This window comes from Neolamprologus multifasciatus, chromosome 23 (genome assembly GCF_963576455.1).
Source record: "Neolamprologus multifasciatus chromosome 23, fNeoMul1.2, whole genome shotgun sequence".
Taxonomy (NCBI): Eukaryota; Metazoa; Chordata; class Actinopteri; order Cichliformes; family Cichlidae; genus Neolamprologus; species Neolamprologus multifasciatus.
The window spans coordinates 18,219,812-18,243,985 of NC_140460.1; the positions used below are offsets into that span (position 1 = coordinate 18,219,812).

General features: G+C 39.4%; 1 protein-coding gene across 19 annotated transcripts in view; it reads right to left on the bottom strand.

Annotated features, from left to right (window-relative positions):
* abi3bpb (ABI family, member 3 (NESH) binding protein b) overlaps window positions 1-22,579 on the bottom strand; it is a 32,601-nt gene extending 10,022 nt beyond the window's left edge. The window contains exons 1-11 of one of the 19 annotated variants that reach the window (XM_085151574.1): window positions 22,201-22,579; window positions 13,043-13,222; window positions 8,135-8,203; window positions 7,920-8,052; window positions 5,934-6,115; window positions 5,667-5,722; window positions 5,002-5,026; window positions 4,556-4,636; window positions 4,094-4,168; window positions 1,380-1,583; window positions 134-211 (exon numbers count right to left, since the gene is read on the bottom strand). In XM_085151574.1, coding sequence (XP_085007700.1) covers window positions 134-211; window positions 1,380-1,583; window positions 4,094-4,168; window positions 4,556-4,636; window positions 5,002-5,026; window positions 5,667-5,722; window positions 5,934-6,115; window positions 7,920-8,052; window positions 8,135-8,203; window positions 13,043-13,222; window positions 22,201-22,291 — 1,174 coding nt within the window. In that variant the 5' untranslated portion in view covers window positions 22,292-22,579. The other 18 variants (XM_085151580.1, XM_085151577.1, XM_085151582.1 and 15 more) reach the window with 18 other exon arrangements.
* Between the last annotated feature and the right edge of the window lie 1,595 nt (window positions 22,580-24,174).

A 24,174-nucleotide genomic window follows, 5' to 3' on the forward strand; every position in this document is an offset into this window, starting at 1 on the left:
TTTAGTGCTAATTTCACTGGAAGCTGCCTGGAAGCTCAAGGGAAAGAGATGATTGCAAATTAACAGCAGACAGACAGAGCAAGGTTGCTTTTGATAGCAAGATGAAGGAAGCTGTTTGTGAGGTTGTTATTACCCCATGTGTTAGTTTTGGCCCGCTCATTGGCCAGTGCTGATCTCAGCAGTGATGAGCCGTCCTGTGATTTGCCAACAGCTGTATGAAAAAAAGAAGGTTGAACACTAAAGAAAAATGAAGGCCTTTTTCAGTTTGAGAGATGGTCTGCATCCTGTCAAATTAAAACCTGAAAATGTAAATATATGTAAATATTCTTCTTAAAGTTTGCCAAGCAGAACTGACTGTTGAGAAGGTAAGACACGAAAGGCAATACTTTTAAAGCCTCGGTTACATTGCGATTCAAAGTGCATTTAAGAAGTAGGATTTGACTATGAAGACTTATCATGAGCTCTTTCCTCAAAATCGTACAAAGGTGGTGTAGAACCTAAAAAAATGTATGTGATCAGTGTAGGATGTGCTGTCTTTAGCCAATAGTCCACCAACTCCTGGTAGCAGGCTGCACATATATGCCAAGTCTTTTCACATAGTGCAAAGTACATCTGGCACTTGCCTTGGTAACTGGGTGATATAGTAACAGTCGCCAGAGCCCTTTGACCTCAAATGAGCAGTTTGTGGAGGCAGAAATTAAATCTAAATAAAAGTAAGTATTCAGTCAGTTATGTCTCTGCTGTCTAAAAAAAATACATTTAAAACCAACCAATTTTGTAGAACTGCTATGATTATTTTCAACACGTTAGGTAATGTGTGATGAAAAGATTTTAAGATCTATACATTTTTTTTAAAAAAGTACTTGGTTGACAGCAGCTGAGTGTGCTACATTTCTTTGCAAAGTTCAACTGTTGGATGAAACTCTTATTTTTGTGGGCCCACACACAGTTTAAAAAGAAAAGAAAACACACTGATTCATTTGGTGAAACATTGTTAACTATGCTCATACTCATTTTTAAAGAACAACATTGCATTACTTACACCCCCAAAAAGCTTAGATATTGAGAGATACTACATCTCACAGAAGCAGAAAGAGGATTTTTTAGAAGAAGCCAACTTTTGAAAAGAACATTTGGCATTTTTGGGACAGAATATGGCAAATGCAGTGAAACTATTTGCAGATGATGCTTTTATATTCATGGACACCATGCACTGAGTCTAGAACATTTTTAAGTATTAAGAGACGTGGATAGACAAGACTGATATTTTTCAACCAAAGCTGACTATGATAAAACTGTATGTTTTCTAAAACGTAATGATTATGTCACAGACAAAAAAAAGAAAGAAAGACAAAAAAAAGATTTTAAGGAGGAATTACCAGTGGGGTTACGAGGCTTCTCAGGTGCACTAGTGGGTGCCTTAGTGGTTTGCACATGAATGGAGTCACCTCTGGAGGCTAACTTAGTAAGAAGGACGGCTGTGATGTTGGCATGGGGGGCTTTGGTGGACAGAAGTTTGGGGAGGGCAGGAGTGGGAATATCCGCTGGTTGGGTGGTGTTGTTTCTAATTGTGTTTCCTTTTTCTGGGATGAAAGAGAAGAGAGGTACTGAGGTCATAGGAAACTGCTCAGTGTTTGTTTTTGCTTGATGTGTACACTATGATATAAAATAAAACAGACATGCATTTTGACTAATTTCATCCAGCAACTCTGGAGAAATTCAAGTCATCAGATACATGTCTTTCAAAACTGGAAATTTGTTTAGCTTTTCTGTCAGGATAGGACATGGTATATATACTTCATTTGATACTAAATAAAACATGTTCATAATGAAGGATCCTCACTGGCTTATTGGTTGGTGATATGCAGTAGTGTGAAAAAGTGTTTGCCATCTTCCTGATTTCTGTTCTTTTTTATGTTTGTCACACTTAAATGTATGAGATCATCAAAAACTGTCAATATTAGGCAAAACACAGAATGCAGTTTTTAAAAACAGGTTTAAGAAATCACTTAAATAGCACCTGCCTGACAGAGTGGAATAGACCAAAACATCCTCAATGCCATACATTATGATGCAATCCAAGGAAATCCAGGAACAAATGAGAAACAAATTAATTGAGATCTCCCGGTTTGGAAAACATTATAAAGCCATTTCTAAAGCTGTGGGACTCCAGCAAACCACAGTGAGAGCTATTATCCACAAATGGCAAAAACATGAAACAGCTGTGAACCTTCGCAGGAGTTACCAGCCAAGAGGTCACAAAAGACACCATAACAACATCTAAACAACTGCAGGCCTCACTTGCCTCAGTTAAGGTTAGCGTTCATGACTCCACCATGAGAAAGAGATTGGGCAAAATGGCCTGCATGACAGAGTTCCAAGACCACTGCTGAGCTAAAGAGCATGAAGGATTGTCTAAGTGTTGCTAGAAAACATCTTTCTGATCCCCAAGACTTTTGGGAAAATACTCTGTGGAGTGACAAAATAAAAGCTGAGCTTTTTGGAAGGTGTGTGCACCATTAAATATGATGTAAAAGTAACACAGTATATCAGAACTTTATACCATCATTAAAAAATGGTGGTGGTAGTGTGATGGTCTAGGGATGTTTTGCTGCTTCAGGAACTGGAAGACTTGCTATGGTAAAAGGAACCATGAATTCTGCTCTCTACCAAAACATTCTGAAGGAGAATGCTATAACATGCTTGGTTTCTGCAACAGGACAATCATTTAAAACACACCAGCAAGTCCATCTCTTAATAAAAACAAAATGGAGATTTTGGAGTGGCCTAGTCAAAGTCCTGACCTCAATCTGACTGAGATGCTGTGGCATGACCTTACAGAGGCAGGTATTGCTCGAAAACCCTCCAAAGTGGCTGAATTACAAGAATTCTGCAAAGAGGGGCTGGGCAAAATTCCTCCACAGTGCTGTAACAGACTGATTGCCAGTTATCGCAAATGCTTGACTCCACTTGCTGCTGCTTGTTCCAGTTATTAGGTTTAGCAGGAAATCACTTTTCACACTTTTCCACATGCAGGTTTTTTTTTTCCCCCTTAATAATAAACACCTTCATTCAGAAACTGTTTTTTGTGTTTACTTGTGTTATCTGTGTCTAATATTGAGTTCTTTTGGGATGATCTGAAACATTGACGTCTCACAAACATACAAAAAAAACAGAAGATCAGGAAAGGGGCAAACACTTTTTCACACCATTGTATTTAGCCAGCATTTTCCTGTTGTAGATCAAGATCTAATATTTCTGTTAAAACCAATTAGAAAACTCTGGTTTCATACCAGATACCCAGCCCTAGATTCCAGAAGATTTGTTTATTTTCAAACAGATGCCTAAAGAATTTGATTTTGTTCCCTATAATCTCGTACCTCAGAGAAATACAGAAAAGTTTGAAGACATTGTACTTTGGGAGGATTTTGCAGAACGACTTGTGTTGGCTTTCCTGGATGGGAAATTCCAACCACGTCTGCGTCTGAACTGGCTGACATGCACTCCTGTCATGCAGACTGACTGAAGAGAGCGGTGACTTGCAACAAGTAGGATGGGGACAGCTGGACAGACAGACAAGATGGATGACAGAGGAATGGAGGATTTCTGACTAAAACTGGTTTACTTTAAATAGCTGATGGTTTGAATATAATCTACAGATGTAATGATAATACTGTAGTGTTGAGCCCTTGTACCTCTCAGAGGTAAAAAATATCAGGTATTAATTGAAAAGTCTAAGAAAGAAAAATATCATTGATCAAAGAAAGCAGATGAAAGGAGAAAAGAAATGAATGCTGAAGCATGATGGCTGTCATATACATTTCAGCAGTGTGGTTTGAAAAAATGAGCTGCAGCTACTTTTGGAATGGGCAGGCCAAGGGGAACTTACTGATCTCCAGGGACATCATTTCCTCGCCTTGTTTTGACTTTCTAACTGGGCTTAAGACATGCTAACATGCAGCCAATCTCAATAGCTGCACACCCCACCCCCACCCCTCCCAGGTGCATCACAGGCTCAGGCGAAGCAGATAAAGATGCACTGCAAATGAGTGAAGCTGATGGTTAAAGAATAAAAGAGCGTCTGTTTCGTTACCGGGGGACACGTGAGGAAATTTGGGCTCAGAAGAGCCAGGCACAGGGATAGTTTCCTGCTGGCTCTCGGGAGGTGCTGTTGGAAATAACACGGTGGGTTTATAAGAGGAAAAATGTCAAAATTAAAGAGGATAGGGTTGGAGAGACAATCAATTCTTTGTGAAACCTAGTTTGGGAAAAGCAGCCATTGGGTTAGACTGATGAGGCTTTTTATAAACAAATCTTCAACATCCTTTAGTGCTGTGAATTTCTTACTTTGAAACATTTAAAGAATGTTGCTTTCTCACTTTCTCACATCTGCAATGTGAGGATTGAAACTGCATTTTGGTGCCTGTTTTCCATCAGTAGAACCCTTTAAGGAAGCTTTTGTGCTGTGCTGTGTGAGCAACTTCTCTGTTGCCCAGAAAGGAAGAAAAGTAAAAGTATGCAAACAGGGAGAAAAGAAAGAAAGAGCGGTAATCACCAAAGGACGTGCGTGGAGCTCCAGGAAACCCTGGGTTTTTGAACAAAGTAGGCGTTCGAGGGCCTGTTCCATTGTGCAGGGCTGCAAACAAGTCAACAAAGATGTTAAAGAAAAACAATGAAATGGTTCAGCATGAGCCGTTTAGCAGACAGATGTCTAAGTGCAGAATACAAGTCTGATGTTTTCAGAAAGATCAGCAGCTATTATATTTGGTGCATAAAGCTTGGCTTGAACTTCAGGATAATTGGAAGTTGTTGTGTTTTTCCTACTCCAAAGTGTGAGTGTTTCGAACCAGCCTGAACCTGTTTTGTTGTGGTGGCCTATGAGAACACATTACTGACTGTACACACCTAAACTGAAGTCCATCAGATTCCACAAATCATGCCAGGAAGAAATAATGACTGAACAGACTATATGTTAATTAAAGACAAAATCATAAATCTTACCATAACGAGGAGCAAAGAGGGGTGTCTGTTTGTAAAAGAAAAAAAGAAAGAAAGAACAAAGAATGTCAACTTTAGACATGTTTAAATCAAATATACATAAACACAAGGACTCCTAAGCTCATGATGCACTGCTTTGAAAAATTAGACCTCAACCTTTAAATTCTGTGGAAACCCAGAGGTAATTTTCCTTTAATGAAGACTTATTATCTTCACCTTTAATTTTATTTACAATATGTTTGTATATCTTCCTATTTTCTTTCTTCAAGTTTTATTAATTTAAGAAAACCTTTTTGGCATATTCATTGCCATAATACTTTACATTAAATATGAAGTAAGCTTACTGACCAAAAACAAATACACAAATTAAAAATATGGCACATTTTTTGATGTTTTAGAATTTAATCATAATGAATAGCCATAATTATACAAAAGCAAACAGTAAAAAATGTTATTAATGTCACATAAAGTAAGCGCAGCATAGTTTGTTCATGTTATTATTTACTTCATTAAATATTTTTCAAGTACATTTTGAGGTATTTAAGTAAATATAAAGTTTGAAGCAGTCTATTCTACATGTATCCATGATTTAAAAATTTAAAAGGTCATCACATTTACATCGCAGATGTGGCAGCATTTAATTTGTTACAGTACAGCAGGTTACTTACCCCCAGCTTGACTGGTGGACTGTTACGCGGCTTGTATGACTTCTGTCTATTTTTATCTGTGAAAAAAGTGCAGAGAAAAAGCAGTAAAATTAATCATTATTATTATTAAAAATCAATTAGCCATTGCTTTGCAAAAAAAATGATAATAAAAACTTTTCTTGGAAGAGATTGTAAACTTTTTCTTAACATCAAAATCAAGGCTTGATGTTTTCTTTAGCTTTAGCCTTTATGATTCCAGTGGTGACAAGTACTTAAGTAACTCCTTACTGCCCATGCTGGTGTTGTGGATGACGGGTTTGCTCCATGTGCCACTGCGGTCATCCTTGTTGGAGCGGACGCCAAACTCATATGGCGTGTTGGGTTTCAGGTTATCAATGACTGTGTCGCTTGTTGGGCATGTCTGGTAGATCCAATTCCTGTTTCTCTCTCTGTAGCGGATAGTGTAGAATCTGATGGAGAAAAAGGAAAAATGCCTTTACCAACAGCAAGGTGGTTAGATTGTCTGAAAACTGCCCTTGGAGCTCCTCACGGTTCTATTTTTGATCCTTTGTATTTTAACTTCATATGCTTATATGTAATGTTCTTTTCTTTTCTTTTCTTTTAATTCTCAATAGCTTGGTTGTGTTTCAGCAATAAATCGATTTGGCCATGCTTACATTCATTGACTTGTATAAAACACAACGGTTATCTTTGTAATTTACCCAGAGGAAACAGGTAAAGTAGCTGATCTAAACATGTTAGCAACCAGCTGCCTAATACTAATTCCAAAAAATACAAAGAAATGGGTTAATTAGACTGACAGTATCACACATTTCTTGAGGAGTGACTCAAGCTCCTCATATTTTAGGTTTATATTGTTTATACAGTTACAGACTGAGGACAGACTGCCAGATGGTGTCCCAAATAATGGAACAAACTCGCCTGTAAGTCTTTGCTTTGGCAGCTCTTTGTTAAAGAGGCAGGTATTAACAGGAACTTGTGTGACACTGATATAAAGTTCCTATGTAATCCAAAACTATGGCCACTATCTTACTTAAGCAGTTTGAAATTGTACTAATATCTGACCAACTGTTTTTATACATTGCTGTTAAGTGAAATAATGCTTTGAATTTTCAAAACTAAAATCAGATAGATGCTTAAAGAGCCCATTTAGAGCTGCAGAACAAAAAGAATGTGCTTTCAAAGTGCAGCTTTTACATTTAATAGACTTTGACCCACTTTAAATACACTAGAATTGTGTCTAGTTGGTATTAGAGGGATCGAAACTATATAAGGAGCCATAATGTCTGAGATTCATAGGTAGAAAAACTGGGTTATGCAGAATTAAACAAAACTAAATCACTGATGACTGTGGTTGCAGGTCTGCTTCGTAGACTGTGCAGGATGTGTCCGGCTGCATCTTGTCAAAGTTTCCCTGATCACAAGACTGAAGGTTTCAGAAAGCATCGAAGTGTCCCAGTGGTACGACATATGGATGATATACACAATCCAGTACCAGCGTCTTCATGCCGTGCGGTTTCTCTCTGGCTGCCTGTATCCACCGTGACCTCAGTGTGGAAACAACTTCGTCCATTAGGTGTTGTTAATTCTGGCGGCCACAAAGCCAATCTCCACTTTCACTCCTTCAAGTTCTGTTTTTCAGAGCAGGGATCCAAAAATCTGAGGCAGCAGCCAAACCCTCCACAGATGGAGCTGACATTAGGTTTTAATAAGACGCCCAGAGTGGCAGAGGACGCCTAGGTCAGGCTTTCCAATGGCTCCTCCAACTTGTTTGACAGGGAAGGAAAATATGTATTATTAGAGGCAGCAGAGATCAAGGGGTGATGGAAAAGAGCATTGGTGAGTCTCAGTCGGTGTAATATCACTCAACACACTGGGACAGTTCAAGCTCAACAGCAGTAGAGATTTCAGGGTTGTAATTCATCATCTTGATTGGTTGAAGGTGATTTGTCTCTGAGTAACATCGAGCTTTGGAAAAGGGCTTTCTGGTTGTCCATAAAACATAAAATACACAAGAGGAGGTAAAAAGCTTTCATGTTCACTAAACCAAAACTGGTTTTATGATGAATCTGTGACATATGTGAAGTTACTCATCATAAAGGTAAACCCCAAAAATTAATTGGCAATATTTTACCAGACTGTGAACTGTTCCTTAACATATTCCTGAAAGCTCAAAGCTTTAGAGACAGAGCTCAGTGTACAGCTTAGACAAAACATGCAATCAGCATTGGGACAACAAGTGAAGTTAATCACCCGTCTTCCAGACATTCGTTCATGATGTTCCCTTCATAGGGTGTCTTCAGATAGTTTCCCCAGGACAGTAGCACAGCGGTTGGGCTAATAGAACCAATGACCAGGTGAAGCGGCTTCTCCAGGTTCACTTTACCTGTTGTGACAAGTGAGTACAGAGTGAGACTATGTGTTGGCCTGTTTATCAGTTTGAAGCCCACATGTAGCTACCAGCATACCTGTGCAGTGTTTCTTCACATCGTTAGCTGGGATTGGTTGGACGGCCACCAGGTACTTTGGTTCTGCATCTGAAAAAAAATGTCAAATGAGGTCAGGCTTTGTGATGTACACCCAACAGAATGATGCAGACAAAGAGGAATAAAAGCCAACAAAGTTGGATAAAACCACAATACACAGTTGCAGACAGTACCATTTTTTTTTTTTCAAATAGTGGTACAGTTACAACCTGTACTGCTGCAACTACCATGGCAAGTATGTTGCAACCTTCCCTACAGAAACATGAACATCTCATGTGGGAGTTCACAGAGGCTGAAACATGTGAGGAATTCTCCACTCTGTTACGGTGATTATGTCATGGCGGGTATTATTGCCCCCTCCCTCCCCCACCTTCCTCCCACACATGGACAGAAAGTAGACACACAGATGTGAATGATTATAGATAAGGAGAGAGTTTCTTTGCTGAAATACAAGGATGGCAGTTTAAACATCCACATGTGAAAACACTCACATCTTCTTTCATAATAATCTGATTTCCATCCAAGTCAAATGTTTTCTGCTTTTGTTCTTTGCGTCTTTAACTCTAGAGTTCAGCCTCAACTTTTTTGCGTTTATCTGTAATTTTTTCTGTTCTCACCCACATGCACGGTTTCCTTTTCCAGCACAAACTCATCTCTTAGTCTGACTTTCTTTAGTCAATTTAACAGTGCAAAGTGTGGCTTACATACAGGAACATTGGCCCAGTTCCCCGTAAAAATAAAGAAACTTTTGTAAATGTCTGGGAATCACTGAGAACCCACTGATATTATATTCAGCACACACAACTACGGCACTATATGTATCATAAAACACTGCAAAATATAAAATCACAAAAGCTACAAAGAGTTTTAAAAAGGTGTAAAAAAAAGTAAAGTATTACAGAAGTTATGATGTAAAAATAGCTACAAAACTGCAAAACAACTAGGTGAATGCACCAGAAGTCTTATAAAATAACAACAAAGTTTTGTAAAACAGCTATGAAGTGGTTTTAAAGAATAAAAATTACAGGTCAAAATCATTTGTAAGCCTACACTGAAAATCATTGTTCCTTTCTTAGTGACCTTTGAACTCCTCCTGATGACTGAGCTCTCTGAGTTTCACTCAGTCATCAGTGTGAAAGTAAAAGTTCCACCCTCACTTATTAAACCTCTCTGGAGACCTTTTTAAATGATGAATGACTGTTAAAGCAGCTGCTGTTTCTTCCTGCCTTTAGCGTGGACACAATTCAGCTTTTTTATTTATGACCAGTTATGGGGGAGGAACTCCTCACTGTCAAACTGAACACATTTACTCTGCAAATATCGTCTGATGTTTGTGATCAATAACTCAGCTCCTCATATTTGATTAATATTTCAGCCTTCTGTGCGATCAATATGGTAATTTTTTTTCCTGTATCACGATGTTCTGTAGCATCTAACAAAGCCGCAGCCAGGTGATGAAATGCTTCTTTATCACAATCTCCTCCTACACCAGACTTCATTTAAAATTATAGCGTTTTCTGACAGTTCTCTGGACTGAGTGATGTTTAACTTTCCAGTAAGAAAATGTCCTCAAGCTGATTTTTTTTTCTAAAAACAAACCAGTGTCTTTGTTGGTTTGAGAGGAGACTGTATTCATCTCTACAGATGTAAACATGTCCCACCCCCCAAATGACCCCATCAATCACATGCCCTAAACAGATTAAGGATTTGTCTGTATTTACCAAACCATCCTCCAAACTTGAGCCAAAATTCAGATGTTTTTAACACCATACAGTGCTACTGTTTCTCCACTCTCGTGCAGTAAAGTTTAAATTGAAACAGCAACAGTTTGCCTGCAGAGGAAATGGTGAAGTATCCCTGAGTCGTCATGAAGCCATGTTTGTGTCTCATGTGGCTAAAAAAACCAAAACCCCGAAACCACCGGCAGCGTCGGATTTAAAGAGTCAACACTGCGGTTGCAGTCCTCCTGGAACTGCTGATGGATGATCCTCCATTGAGGGTTTTTAAACAGGAAGGTAAACACCGCAGGAAATGTTTAAGAGCAGTTCTGATACCACAGTCCCGCCCAGATCGTCAAACTGACATGACATGACCTTGAGGCAGAAGTGGCAGTGATGAGAGATGAGTGGTGAAAATGATGAAGAAGGAGATTAAATTAAAATTCTCCCAGAGGAGCTCCAAGATCCTCCTGTATCTAACTGTTTATATGTGTTTATCATCTGTCTTCTGGATTTAATTTTCCCACAGTGAGGAAAGTAAACATGACATGGAAGAACGGGATACCTAATTTTCCCAGCAGCACATGAACTCAGCATGTCTCATAATGCCAAGAAAGGAAGAAACACTCAGATCTGAATTATTCAAATCAAATAATCTGAAGATGTTTGGATGTGTGGTGAGCTGTCCACCAAACCTCAGCCAGATATTGCACAGTTTGAACAAGGTACAAACCCATATGGAAAAGAAAAGAAAATCTTATAAAGTTTGTATCTGTCTTGTGTGAAATTTGTATGAAAAGCATACAAGAGTGAAAACAGATATAAGATCCTTAGGAAAAGTATATAAATGAAACTTGTATGTTTTGGATACTTACTAAAACAATATATGAAAGTGGCCACTTTCATGAGTAAATCATATAAGCCTTATATGATTCACTATATGAAGTAGGCCACATCTGATGCAAGTCTTTTATAATTTTTTTCTATTTCTTTTCCATATGGGAAGCAACTAAGTAAAGAAATGAAGCTCACAATTGATGAGAAAAGCTTTTCTGTTCACCGAACCTAAGCCAAATTTTAAGTCATATTAATTAATCATCAATGGCAAAATATATTTTATGTCATCAGAAATATACCAAGAAAATCAAAGCTAGACCATGCAAATTCTGTCAATTGTTAATCAGAATCATCAGAATCAGATTAGCTTATTAGTCCCAGAGGAAATTATGTGGTCACAGTTGCTCAAAGAGAGTCAGAAAACATATAGCATCCAAAAGACTAAAAAGACAGACCCAAACTTAATCAAAAGTTGGAACTTTACTTCCATATCTGACTTAAGTATCTTTAATGAGATACACAGAGAGACTGGAGTAAAGCTGATGTTTCTCAGCAAACTGCTAATGTTGTACCAATTTATAACACGAGCAAAAGTATTATGCCAGAGTTCGGATGTTTTCATCAAAGCCAATCAAGCAGTTGATGAGAAAATTGTCTTTAAAAGTTTGGGCTCTTTTTTTGAAGTCTCCACCAAAACTGATGCCAACTTTTAAGGAAGTTCCATCAATCATCTGAGGAAAAACTACCACATTTATTTTTTACCAGAAATCTATCTAGAAAACCAGTGCCAGACTTCTGGCACAATTTGGCTATTTCTACCATAAGATTTGAAGAAAACAAAAAGACAAAAATTTATCATCACACGAGTAAATGAGGGCCTGTCTACCAACCTTCAGCCGCCTCTTCATCATTGAATTAGTATCTTAGTGACCCACACAGAGAAAGTCACTATTACTGTACATTAATCAGAAAAGTAGGGACGCAGTGAATAAAGTATTTAAAATAGCACCATTAAACTTCAGCCAAAGTCTGTGTAATTTTAAAAATACATGAAAAGAAGCTCAAAGCTGATAAGAACTGCAACTGCATCCAAAATCAGTAATGTCATTCATGAAAAGCCCAATTTAGTTGATTTTAAAGAAAGTACAAAGCTAAATTCTATACACTCTCATCACCAAGAAATTAAGCTCTCAAGGCTAAGAGAACCTGGATAAAAACATCCAAAAGGCAAGAAAAGTTGGGCGTTTTGGCACCTCTCCATCAACCGAAATGTTGTAGCCTCTTGACTTCTAATTCTGCCAACATACAAGGCGATACTGAGCAGATTTTGGGTTTTCACACAAAGGATCACCACGAAACCTCAGCCAAATTTAGTCATATTTTAATGTTTCATAATGCCAACATGAAAAGCAGTTTTGACCCAGGATTTATGTTTTTTTCACTTCCACATCTCTCACTAAAGCAAATGTATTCAAGACCATAAACAAACTTCAGCCAAATCTGGTGCATTTTTGTGAGCATAATGCAGAGCCAATATTTGTCATTAGATGATAAATGGGCTTTCCTACTTGAGGAGAAAAGTCCTCATAATTCTGGTCTAAATCCCAAAAGCTGCTGCAGTCATTTAGTCCCAAGTCTGCAGGAGTGCAAACAAACTCATCCTGCATGAAAACTGGTGTTGAAGGATGACTTTCAGCCGGTTTTCTGTTAACCCTCTCACTGTGGCCGATTATATGCATCATACCATCGCAACTTTTAGAGCTTTCTTGGTGTGATGGGATACAAATTCTTGGCTGCGCTTCAGAAAACGGATCAGAGCCACCTGCTGCTGTCACTGTGAGACTCTGCTGCTTCTCAAAGCTTCTTACATTCTTCTTTTCCCGAAAGTATTCCTACAGAAACTCTCACTTTCCCACGAGTGTAAAGTTGTAGACATGGAGGTTTGGTGGTCACACCGATGCAGAAACAAAAGTTCCAGAATCAAAACAACACAAAGTCATGGTTTGGCACAGATTTAATCAGCTCCTCATGAACCTGTTTAATGTTTTAAAGACAGACACTAATACGTTCAGATTCTGAGAATTGTATAAAGGGAAAATATTCGGAAAAGGGAGTGGAAGGTTTCATTTTGCCCAAGTGTACTATTTTTTTCTAATAAACTTTTAAGGAAATGCATAAAGATCTGCTGCCTGTTATCTGCAAAGATATCTCCATCAACACTGTTATCTCCATCAACAACTTGATACTGATTAAAACTAATGGAAAAGTAAATTGGAAAAGAAAAACATTATAAATATACACATACTGTAGATGAAGAAATTTTTGTGGGTCTTACCCATCTCAGTCTCGTAGGGCTGTCCGTTTTCAGGCAGCTGGATGAACTGTTTGGAGAACATGCTGCTGCCGTAACCCAGAATATAACCCTCTAACTTCACATCTGGACTTGGACGCACAAACTTCATCACAATGGTGTCACCAGTGGCGTTGATTCGAACCTTCATGTTCTGTCGACGCACTAAGGAAGAGAAGAAGCAAGACTATTAGGGAATATCAGGAATTCAACAACAAATACTCAAGGTGAGAAAAAAATCATAACATAATCAAAGTTCATATAATAAAAATTTACAAAGTCAGAACTGTGTGATACATTATAAAGACATTTTGGTTTTTGACTCAAAAAATTGGTACCAAGACCAGATTTAAATGTTTCAAGCTCTGATTTACTAAGGCATAAATATGGGTTGAAGACCCCCTGGCAACATCTGGTTGATAGGTAAAAACGACTGATAATGAGTGGTTGCTGGCTGTCTCAAGTTGAAATCAGTCATAAAAAGGGTGGCTGTAGCTCGGGTGGCAGAGCAGGTCAACCACTAATCTGAAGGTTGGTGGTTCAATCCCAGGCTGCCTCCTAGCTGCATGCATGCCAAATGTCCTTGGGCAAGATACTAACTGCTTGTTTGCCTGGTGGTGGTTAGAGGGGAACCATTTGTTTTAGCTTTACAGAAAAATCAAAGACCAAAGTGAGGACAGACAGGGACTCTGTGGGGCGATCGTGGCTCAAGAGTTGGGAGTTTGCCTTGTAATCGGAAGGTTGCCGGTTCAAGCCCCGGCTCGGACAGTCTCAGTCGTTGTGTCCTTGGGCAAGACACTTCACCTACCGCCTACTGGTGTTGGCCAGAAGGGCCGATGGCGCGATATGTCAGCCTCGCCTCTGTCAGTCTGCCCCAGGGCAGCTGTGGCTACAACTGTAGCTTGCCTCCACATGTGTGTGAATGGGTGGATGACTGGGTGTGTAAAGCGCCTTGGGGTCCCTAGGGGGGACTAGTAAAAGCGCTATACAAATACAGGCCATTTACCATTTACACCAGCTCCAGTGTCGCTCTGAGCTTTTACAGTCAATCATCTTGGATATCAACTAAGAATTCAGAGTTCAACCACATTTCACTGTAAGTACAAATTAATTAAATAGTCTTTATGAACACAAAGACAAGATACTTACATTTTTAATTCAAAAAGTGATTGAAACATGGCATGTTATCGAATCTTCAAGTCAGTCAAGTAAGGATTTTCTAATAAGATGCCCAAAACTCTAAAACTGGCCTGGAGAAAACGTTTCTACACGGGCCTATAAGACTTTACTTTTATAGAAATTGGCTTAGAAAGAAATGGGGAAAAAATCAAAAGAGTCAAAAGTGTGGCCTACTTACTGCAGGAGTTATTTAAAGTTATTGTAACATGATTAAAGAGGGTATTTGCACTCGAAGCTAATCACTGAAGCTTAGTCTAGCCCACTCAGTGTCACACTGTGATCCAGCGGGTACCCCTTTAGCGTCTTTTTCCATGGTGTCTGAAATAGAAACCATGAGACTGTGGCCACATGTTCTTTGCTGGTGTAACCACTGTCACAGGATGAAAACAAAGGAGAAACTTGTTGCAGATGACAAAAGTTTTTTTTCCTAACATGTGGTTTTACATTCTCAAGGGACTTATTTTAACACAAAACAGGACCTTTTCCTAAAACAAACCAAGATAATCTCACTGCAACTGGAAAAAAAGGAGTAAAGGTTATGTTTTTAGGGATCAAAGGCAGTAAAAACAAACCATGGTGAAAATTTTATTGATATATAGCTCCATCAAACAAAAACCCAAACCACGCAGTTGTTAGTGCCTGGACCTAAGCAAGAATCTAGACCAAGTTCATAAAACGTCCATAAAGGACACAAACCAGACACAAACATGTCAATTACATGAACAGCACAATAATCAATCAGCACAGTGTGGATTTTTTAGGTCTCTAAAATAATGCTATTTTCTCTTGGAGGACCAATGACAAAGGAGATCCTATATAGATTCCTGCAACACAGACGGCCAGTGTTGCACGATGTCTTCAAACGAGACAATGTTTGTTCATCAATTTTAAAATGTTTCTTGTTTTTGTTTGCTTTGTTTGTTGTTTGTTGGAGAGAAATCACATTTCCCTTGACAGGTTATTGAGATTCTGTTTTATATGTTTGGGGACGTCATTTTTGGAATAAATGCTATATTAAATTCCTGATGATGGAAAGAGTTTTTAGAGTTTTCCAACACTTTTATTACAAAATGAATTTATTTCAAAGAGACAAGAATTATGTCTGTCAATTTTCTTCTTCTTACCCAAAGTTATGTTCAAGACAATCCTTTCTTCAGGTTTTCCAATTCCTCCTGTGGGATCCTGAGAGAGATCCATGGGATATACAACTGATTTCATGATATTGGTGTACGTTATGGTCTCCTCAGAGCTTGGCATTCCATGCCCAGAAAACCTGGGCTGGTGTCCAGAAGGCATTTGGATTAGATGGCCGAACCACCTCAACTGGATGAATACTGGCTCTATTCTAAGCTCTGTCCAGTTTATAGTCCAGTAACATGGAAGTTTCTGACTGGACTGAACATTCTAGTCTGAAGGTACAGTCTGTTCTGTAGGGGAAGTCATGCTTTGATTACATTTCACGCTGAGATGGATATCTCATCTAGAATCCACATTCTGTATATCTCTGTTTTTCATGGGCTTTTACGATTTCCCTCAGAGCCTCTGCTCAAGCAGTTAATGAGCATGTTTGGTGTCCAGTGGCAGATCCTCCTGACCTCTGTCTGCAGGGTTCAAGTGCATCATCATGGTCCACACTTAAAATTTTAACAAGGACAAAATGTTTCAGTCCTGCAGGGTTTTCTCTATAAACTTTTTATTTTCCAGGCCCCAGAGCTCTGACAGTGTACAAATACAGGAAAGCACAAGGAGGTCCAAATTACTCTATGAATAAGCTGCTTTAAACCAAGCCAGCATCAAACTTAGCCTCCTCAGAGTCAGAACTCGCAGACATGAAACAGATTTGACTTCCATTTCCTGTGCATCATTATCTCTGATAATCCACTCAGAAACTGGAGAAAAGACATTCAGAAGCTGCCTGGGAATCAGTCTGTTTTCAGTTTTCCTTTAGCGTCACAGTAACAGTACATCAATGAAACACTGTAAACTGAGAGTTCAGCAGACACTTCAACTACCCGTGAAGAGATACAGACTGAAAATGTCCAACTGTACCCAAATCAAGGTTACTTCATGTGAATACACCAGAAGAACTCAAACTTTGACCTGGAAAGTCCTAAACCTAAAATGGCTGAATCAGCAGGACTTGCAGCCTCTTTAAGTTTTCCACATCAGCCAGGGTTGCTTGCTTTTCCAATACTTTCCCACCATTTAAAGAGGATCGACTTGCTTGAACATGATGAAGCTGTTAAGAGTTCATCTGCATTTGGTTTTCTCTTGAATCCACACCATGAAAACTCAATGGCGAGGCAATCACACATGTGACACTTCATGTTCCTCTCCGTGCCTTCATGTGGCTTTCCGAGCTATGGTAACATTCAGACTGGCTTCTGAAGAACTCCAAACCAGTCCCAGCATTACGAAACTGTTAGCTGGAGTTTTGTAAGGTTTCCCACATGTAATCCCAAAAATTCCTCTGTCTTTAAAATGTTTCTACTCTGAACACAGAAATTCACTACACAGTTGTTATTATTCTCTAGCTTCTGATAATCTATCTTATCAGGTAGATCTTGTCTAGCTGTCACCACAATGCAGTATCTCAGAAAATTGTATGGATTTTTTATATACATTTATGATCCAAATACAACTCTCATGTAACGCTGCAAATTTGTAATATTTCACCACACTGTATTTAAATATGTCCAGTTTTTTTTTTAAGATTGCTGCAGCAACTTAATGTGCACCAACTTAGGTGCTGCCCCTTGCTTTGTGTGGTTCTGCTGCAGGTTTATATCTGTTAAAAGGGAGTTTTTCCTTCCCACTGTCGCCAAAGCACTTTCCCATAGGCAGGTGATCTGATTGTTGGAGTTTCAGTCTTTTCTTTGTGTTATGTACAGTCTTCACCTTACCTAACTGTTGTTTGGTGCCATATAGATAAAACTGAACTGAAACTGAATTGTAATGGTGTTGCAAAGCCCATGTAGATGATATTGAATGCTGGAATTTTGACAATTTTTGACTTTGTAGGTTTTTAACGAAGATTTATTGCCTCAAACCTTTCATAAAAAACACTGTGATCTGTAAATTGTGCTCCTAACTTTTATGATCCAAGTATCTCTATCAGCTGAAGCCATCAACTGAGGCTCTGTGATGTTTATGTGAGAGGTTAGTCAGCCTTAAATAGAGGAAGGTTAAATCAGCTGCTGCTGGAAGACACATCCTTTCATAGAAGTGACTACAGGTTAATGTAGAGCCAAACTGAGCAGTTTGAAGTGATAAATTCCAGCAGAGGAGCATTTTTCTGCTTCTGAACTGTTGTTTTAGCTGATTAACTCTCTGTGCAGAAGCTCAGTGGAACAATCAAGTCTAATTAGGCATTAAAGCCTCCTGCAAGGAACGGCATGTGCCCAATCACTAGACAAATGTTTTCTTTTTTAGGTTTTTTTTTTTTTTTTTGTAAGGTTTGGATTTTTCCAAGCATGTCATTGTGTTCAAGTACATCCAGTCCATCATCTTGTTGAGGTTTTCTTTGGGCTGTTTGTTCATGCAGATCAGTATGGGAAAAGCCTGCAGAGAGGCCAACATGCTGGACGTGTGGAATCATGTAGCTCATTCTTGGCAGCGCTGTTTGGCCTGTCGAAGGCGGAGGGATAAACCTCAACATCATGACAGACATCAGCCCCCCACCCCCACAGAAAAAAAACTCAACAAAAAACAGTGCTTAATATAGACGAGGGTCCACCCTCCCAAAAGCATGGACAACATATCCCAGCTGCAGCAGTTTTCTCGGTGTGTCAAACTCTTATATCTCTGTAATGACTCTCATTTTTCCTTAGGAACAAATGGACCCTAATGAAGAGACATTAAGTACAACAAAATACCACAAGTACCCACGAAACCAGCGTCAAATGGAAGAAAAAGTACTCCAGCAAGTAACCAAAAGTACTATAAAACACCTCAAAATAAACCCACAAACAGTAATAGCTCAAAAAGCTATCAGTGTTCTCATCAACTAACATCATCAAATGTGCTACATTAAATACCTGCAACAGTACAAAAGACAGTCAAAAAAGCATAACATTTTCTATAAATTCTTGCAGCACAGAGCCAAATGCCCAGACGCACAAAAAACAACCATACGAACTAAAGAATTACCAACAAGAGTACTAAAACAGGTCTTTTACTTCATCTTACTACAAGAAAAGGGTATCACAAGGAGGTAAAAGTACAGAAAAATCACCCAAGTGTGCAAAATATGAAAACCAAAGAACAAGTACTGCCATGTAGTATAAAGAACTATACATTAACTATGTCATCACCAGGTAGCACAAACAAACAGTAATGAACCAAGTGCATCAAAGTAAATATAAAGCTGCTCTAAACTTACACTGCTATGAATCGGAAAGTACCATAAAACTGCTCAGAATAAAGTACCAAAAAGGAGCACAAAGTCCTAACAAAGGCTAACATACTACAAAAAACCAAACTGTTACATCAAAGTACTGTGGGAAAAAACAATCCAAAGTACTATAAAACGTCATCTGATCCACAAAGAACACATAAAGTACGACTATGCACACAGAGCAGCTGTAAACTGCTCAGAACCCAGAAAGGTTCCAAAATAACTACCACTAAGAATTACATTAGAAGTACAGCAAAACATCAAAATGAACTGAAAGATAATGTTGTACCAAAAAGTGATACATGAGTCACTGAGTACTGCAAAAAAACATGAACAATAAACCACCACACAAGATGCAGTATTAGAAGGTACTGGTCGTAGTTGGACGACCAGAGAGATACACATAACATTTTCCAGTTAGCAAAAGAAATCACCTGCGTGCAGTCTGGAGTCTGTTTCTGCACACACTCCGTGTGCAGCAGCTCCTTTTAAGGGAAGAAATGCCACCAGACAACAGAGCGAGCCAGCTCATTAGCAGCAACGGTAAAACAGTGTGGTGGAACTCAAACAGTCGTCTGTGATACAGCACAGGCCCCGCTATCTCTAGACCTCCAAGCTTCTGCTCCTGCTGCTGGCTTCAGTGAGGGTTGTTATCATCTTTCAGGTGGGAAATCCCCCCAAAAGAAAATACACAAAGAACTAAAACATGCTGAAACTCAACTTTAAGCCTGAAACTGATCCCGAAATAATCTTCAAAGTTATTTATTTGACAAACTCCATGAGAAAAAGACTGCACGTTGATCCTGCACCCCCTTTTGGCCACACCTCCAGATGTTTTTTGTGTAACTGGATTTAATTTACTGAACATAAGATGCTAATTATCATGAGATGTGTCACGGCACCCTAAAGGTAAGCTACGAAACAGCATCAAAAACCCACCCACTCATACAATTAAAATTCATCAACTAATCAATGAAAGTACAAAAATGTTACTTAGTGCCCCTGCAGGTCACCTGCAACTGAAGTTACATTTGTAATAATTAAATCTGTTTGTGTATCCGACTCTAAACATGTTGGCTTCTCGAGTAAAGCTGGACATTTTAATGGGGAGTCTATGGGGACTGACTAACTGCTGGTGCCTCAATAGATATCACATGTTTTAGCATTTAAGTGGGGACTAACCTTGGGGGTGGGGTTTATATAAATGACCCACTTAATTAAAAAAAAAAGGCGAAAAGGGGGGCCCCCTCAGGTCAACTGCAACATTATGTTAAAAAAAAAAAAAAAGTCAGTTTGGCTGCTTTTAAGGGGAGAAACAGTTCAAAGAGAAACCAAACAAATTAGAGAGGTATTTAATAAATAATGAAGAACAGAGAAAAAAAATTTGTGTTAGTGACACCTTATCGTTTTACACAATAAGTCAAAAGAGAAATCTTTTTGCAATATTACATGGCATTCCTTTGATAGGACAAGCTTTACATCCACTCTGAGGTTGCACAGGAAAAAATGTGAAACAGTTACACGTGCAAAATTATAACCCTCGAAGTCTATTTGTGCCTAGATGTATTAAACGAAAATAACGGAAAACAGCTGTTTTTTGAAGACGCTGCCTAGAAAACTAAAACAGGATTTGTATGGAAGTTTAACAATGACAAAACCCCTGCAACTGGTCTTTGTTTTACAAACTCTGAGAGCCCCGTAATCCCCTGTTTGGCTAGTTAACTTTCCCTTTAAGAGCTTCGGGAAAAAATGAATCTAACAGCTGTATGTGGGCGTGGCCTGATGAAACTGTTGTCAAGGATCCCCCGAATCTGAAAAAAAAAAAAAACCCAGCTGAAACAAACAAAATCAAAGCAGGACTTAGCACGAAACGTGTTCCACATTTACACACGTGTCCCTGTGTGCCTCTTATTCTTCACCACATTAATTACATTTTTGCGCACTCTGTACTTTTGCCACCAATAAACTTCCCTATAAAGAAAGAACTGCGGAAAATATATGCAAAAAAAAATAAAACAAACTGAAAAAAAAAACAAAAAACACGGAGCTCCTCCAAACACATCACTCACTCTCTCTGTCCCTCTATGTTGCTCTTGGCTGTCTCTCACCCGGTGAGGTAATCTTCTGTGAGCCGTCACGTCAGACCACCGTGTCTCTCTGAATGAGGGGGATTTTATCATCTTATATAACATAAAAAGCTCACTGAGGCAGAAAAAAATGACAGGTTATTTCATGAATTAGCCCCTCCTCCCATTGGACCAGGGCAGGCACAACCTGCAGCAAAGCCTGGCTGCAGGAGCTGACAAAGACACCAAACCAAAATCCACCTCAACACGCAGCCAAAAGGCAATCAGTAAAAGGCCAAAATGCATGTATTATAAAGTGTTCTGAAAGAGTATTCTGTCACTTCTCCGCAGCTGCAGACCATTATTGCAGCCAAAGAAGCCGAGTCAGCAGAAAGGAGAGAACGCACTGATGGCAGAATCAGGCAAGCACCTGCAGGCGAAGAGCTGCACAGGTCATTAACAGCACAAATGGCAGATTAAGCAAGACAAAAACTCAAATCTATTCACAAATGAGTCTTTTTTTTATGTGCAGGAACACTGAAGGATAAGCAGGCGCTCCAACCAGGGAAATCTGCTAATTCTGCTAAAACTTGAGACGAGTAGCAGCATGAAAACGCTGTTCAGCTCTTAAACATTCAGTTTCCTCAGGGTTTCCTCATGTGTCAAAAGATTCAATAAACTCATCACACTGAACTAATTTGGACACGTTTGAGATATTTGACTGCCTTTTGCAGCCTGTTAACTTTATTATTAACTTCAAGGTAGTTGTACCCAATCATCATGCTGACTTTAGCACTTCTAGCGTTGTCCTCATAACTTTAATGTTTTCTCTTTTTCTCTTATGTTTATGCGTCTTCTGTGGACAGATTTTTCCTCCCTACTCCTACTTTATAATTTAACCATTTATTTTCACTCTTGTGTACCTGCATTGCTTCCTGCCTAAATCTCCTACATCCATTTACTTTCATCTTTGCACTTTTCCACATTTTCGTGAGTTAAACCTGACTTTTTGTCTTCTCACACCTCACGACTTTGCCATCCTATGCACACGTGTTCACATATTAATTATTACATCCATCCTGTTTCACAGACCCACAGACACATTTTTGTTGCTGCAAACATTATTCTACATTTGCTGTATTACATTGTTATCAAGTTGATGCCACTTTGTTTCACAACTATTTGTTTCTTTTCTGTAGACATTTCACCCACTTACTTCCATTCTTTTGGCATTTATTTCTGTACATTTTCCTCATTTATTTCAAACCTCCTACTGCTTAGTACTACTTGTAAGCATGTCACCATCTTTTGTTTCACAACTTTATGCCAATCTGTTTCATTCATGCATAAAATGAGCCATTTACTCTTTTAGTTTTTGCATTTTTATTATTACAGCTCTGTTACTTTACTTATTTCTGCTTTCTTTCATGCCCGTGCTACCCCGTTGACTTCACATTACGCTATGCAACTTGGGTTTTTTGCATGCCGTTTTGTGCACTTGCCTCTGATCCTCTGTGCAGGGATGCCGCTGAGGAGAGTCGTGCCCTCGAGCAGCAGCAGGAGGACTCGGAGGAGGGGAGCGATGCCTGGCATGACCTCTCAAAGCTTCAGCTTGCAGGAGATGAGGATGAAGGCGAGGATGGAGCCTCTGGGATTAGCCTGGAGATGAAGATAGGGCGCAGATTTAAAGGATGAGGAGCGACCAGGTGCTGGACAACTTCACTAAGTGCCTCTCCCTGCAGTTGGTCAGTCGGACTTAGGACTTGTTCAGCTGTCGGACGTCCTCGCTGTGAAGAGGGGGACCACTGAAACACCAACATCTATAGCTTCTGCAGGTGGGCGTGGCCTGGAAGGCATCTCCAAGCCCCACATACGGCCCTCTGTAACTGTACATGCCCTCCTCTCTCGGCAGCCTGCACCCCTCCCTTTTCTCTCTGGACCTCAAACATGATTTTTTTCTCTCTCTCTCTTTTACCCCCTCTCTGCTTTTTTCATCATGCACACCTCCTCCTCCTTCCTCACCCCTCCCTTTCCTCATTTTGTTGTTTTCCAGGGTTTGGCTGTTGGACACTTCAGAGCAGGAGGTTAGCAGCAGGCTGTGATCACAAAGAACCACAAACACGTCAGAAACTGTGTCAACAGTGAAATCATCAATTTAGTGTCTGTTCTTTGTTTGTAACACCCGTGTTCATCTGTGCCAAGACTTTTTTTAATGTAAAAGTGGGAAAATCATATTAGTGTAAGAGACATTTCTCTGATTTGTTTTTTCATGTTGTTTCTTTCATCAGTTCTTTTGTGTCTTTTTGTTGTTTTCTTTTTTCAGTTTTTAGCAGTTTTATCTCTTTTGGTTATTTTTTGACTTTTTTTGTTAGTCTTGATTTGTGGCTCTGTGGTTAGTTTGTTGTATCATTTTGCATTTTTGTTACATCGTATCCTTTTATTTTCTCCGCTTTGTGGTCTTTTAGACTCTTTTTGATCATTTTTAATCTCTGTTTTGTGGCTGTTGGTGGTTGTTTTGACTTTTTTGGATTTCTTTCAGTTCTCTTTGTTGTTTTTTGTCTTTCTTGTTGTTTTGTTTCTCCTTGCGGCTTTTTAATTGTGTAGATGTTGTTACATTTTGTTGTTATTTTGTGTCCTTTAGTTGTGTTTTTGAGTATGATAAGGCCCAGGGGCCCTTGACCTTGAAGCACCTTCCAGTTCATTGAGTAATTTAATCATATATGTAAGGGCTGCACATGTTGACAGCTTGTTGAGAAGAGTTACCTCTTGTGGTGTAAGGAGTGTTTATTGTACTTAATTTCTGTATAATTGTAGCCTCATGTTTCACCATCATCACCTAAATGATGTTGATAGCAGACATTTTGTTGTTTGGCTCACAGAGCAGCATCTGGATGTGGAACCTGTGTGGGAGGAGCTCTGAGGGTTGTACTGACAGGAACGACAGGAATGTATATCAGCCAGGGATGTTTCACAAACACCGAACTGGACAAACTACTGTGACGAGCGTCTGTCAGTGGGACATCTATTAATGCACACTGATCACAGCAGCAGTGTGTTTGGGTCACTGAGGTTTGTTGCACGTGCTCGCGGTAAAACTCGTGAAATCAGAGCGTCCTCGGTGGCCTCGCTGCTCCTGGACCTGAGCACGATGGGAAGACACACACACACACAAAAACACACACACAAGCTCCGCCCACATCACAACACATCCGCTCTCTTCACACGTGCATGCTGAGAACAGCCACAGAGCCAAAAACTGACATGTTTTCTCCAAGTTGGAGCCTGAATGGAGGGAGGATGAAGAGGAGGAGGAGGAGCAGCAGTGATGACTGAAAGGAAAACCCAAAACCTGGCCCTGGACTCTGGGTTTATGTATCCAACACGTGCCGTCACATGCGACAGGATGAAGGGGAAAGGGAAAACTGCCAAACAGCAGCTGATGCAGAAGAGGAATGAAGTATCCGAGATTTGTGTTG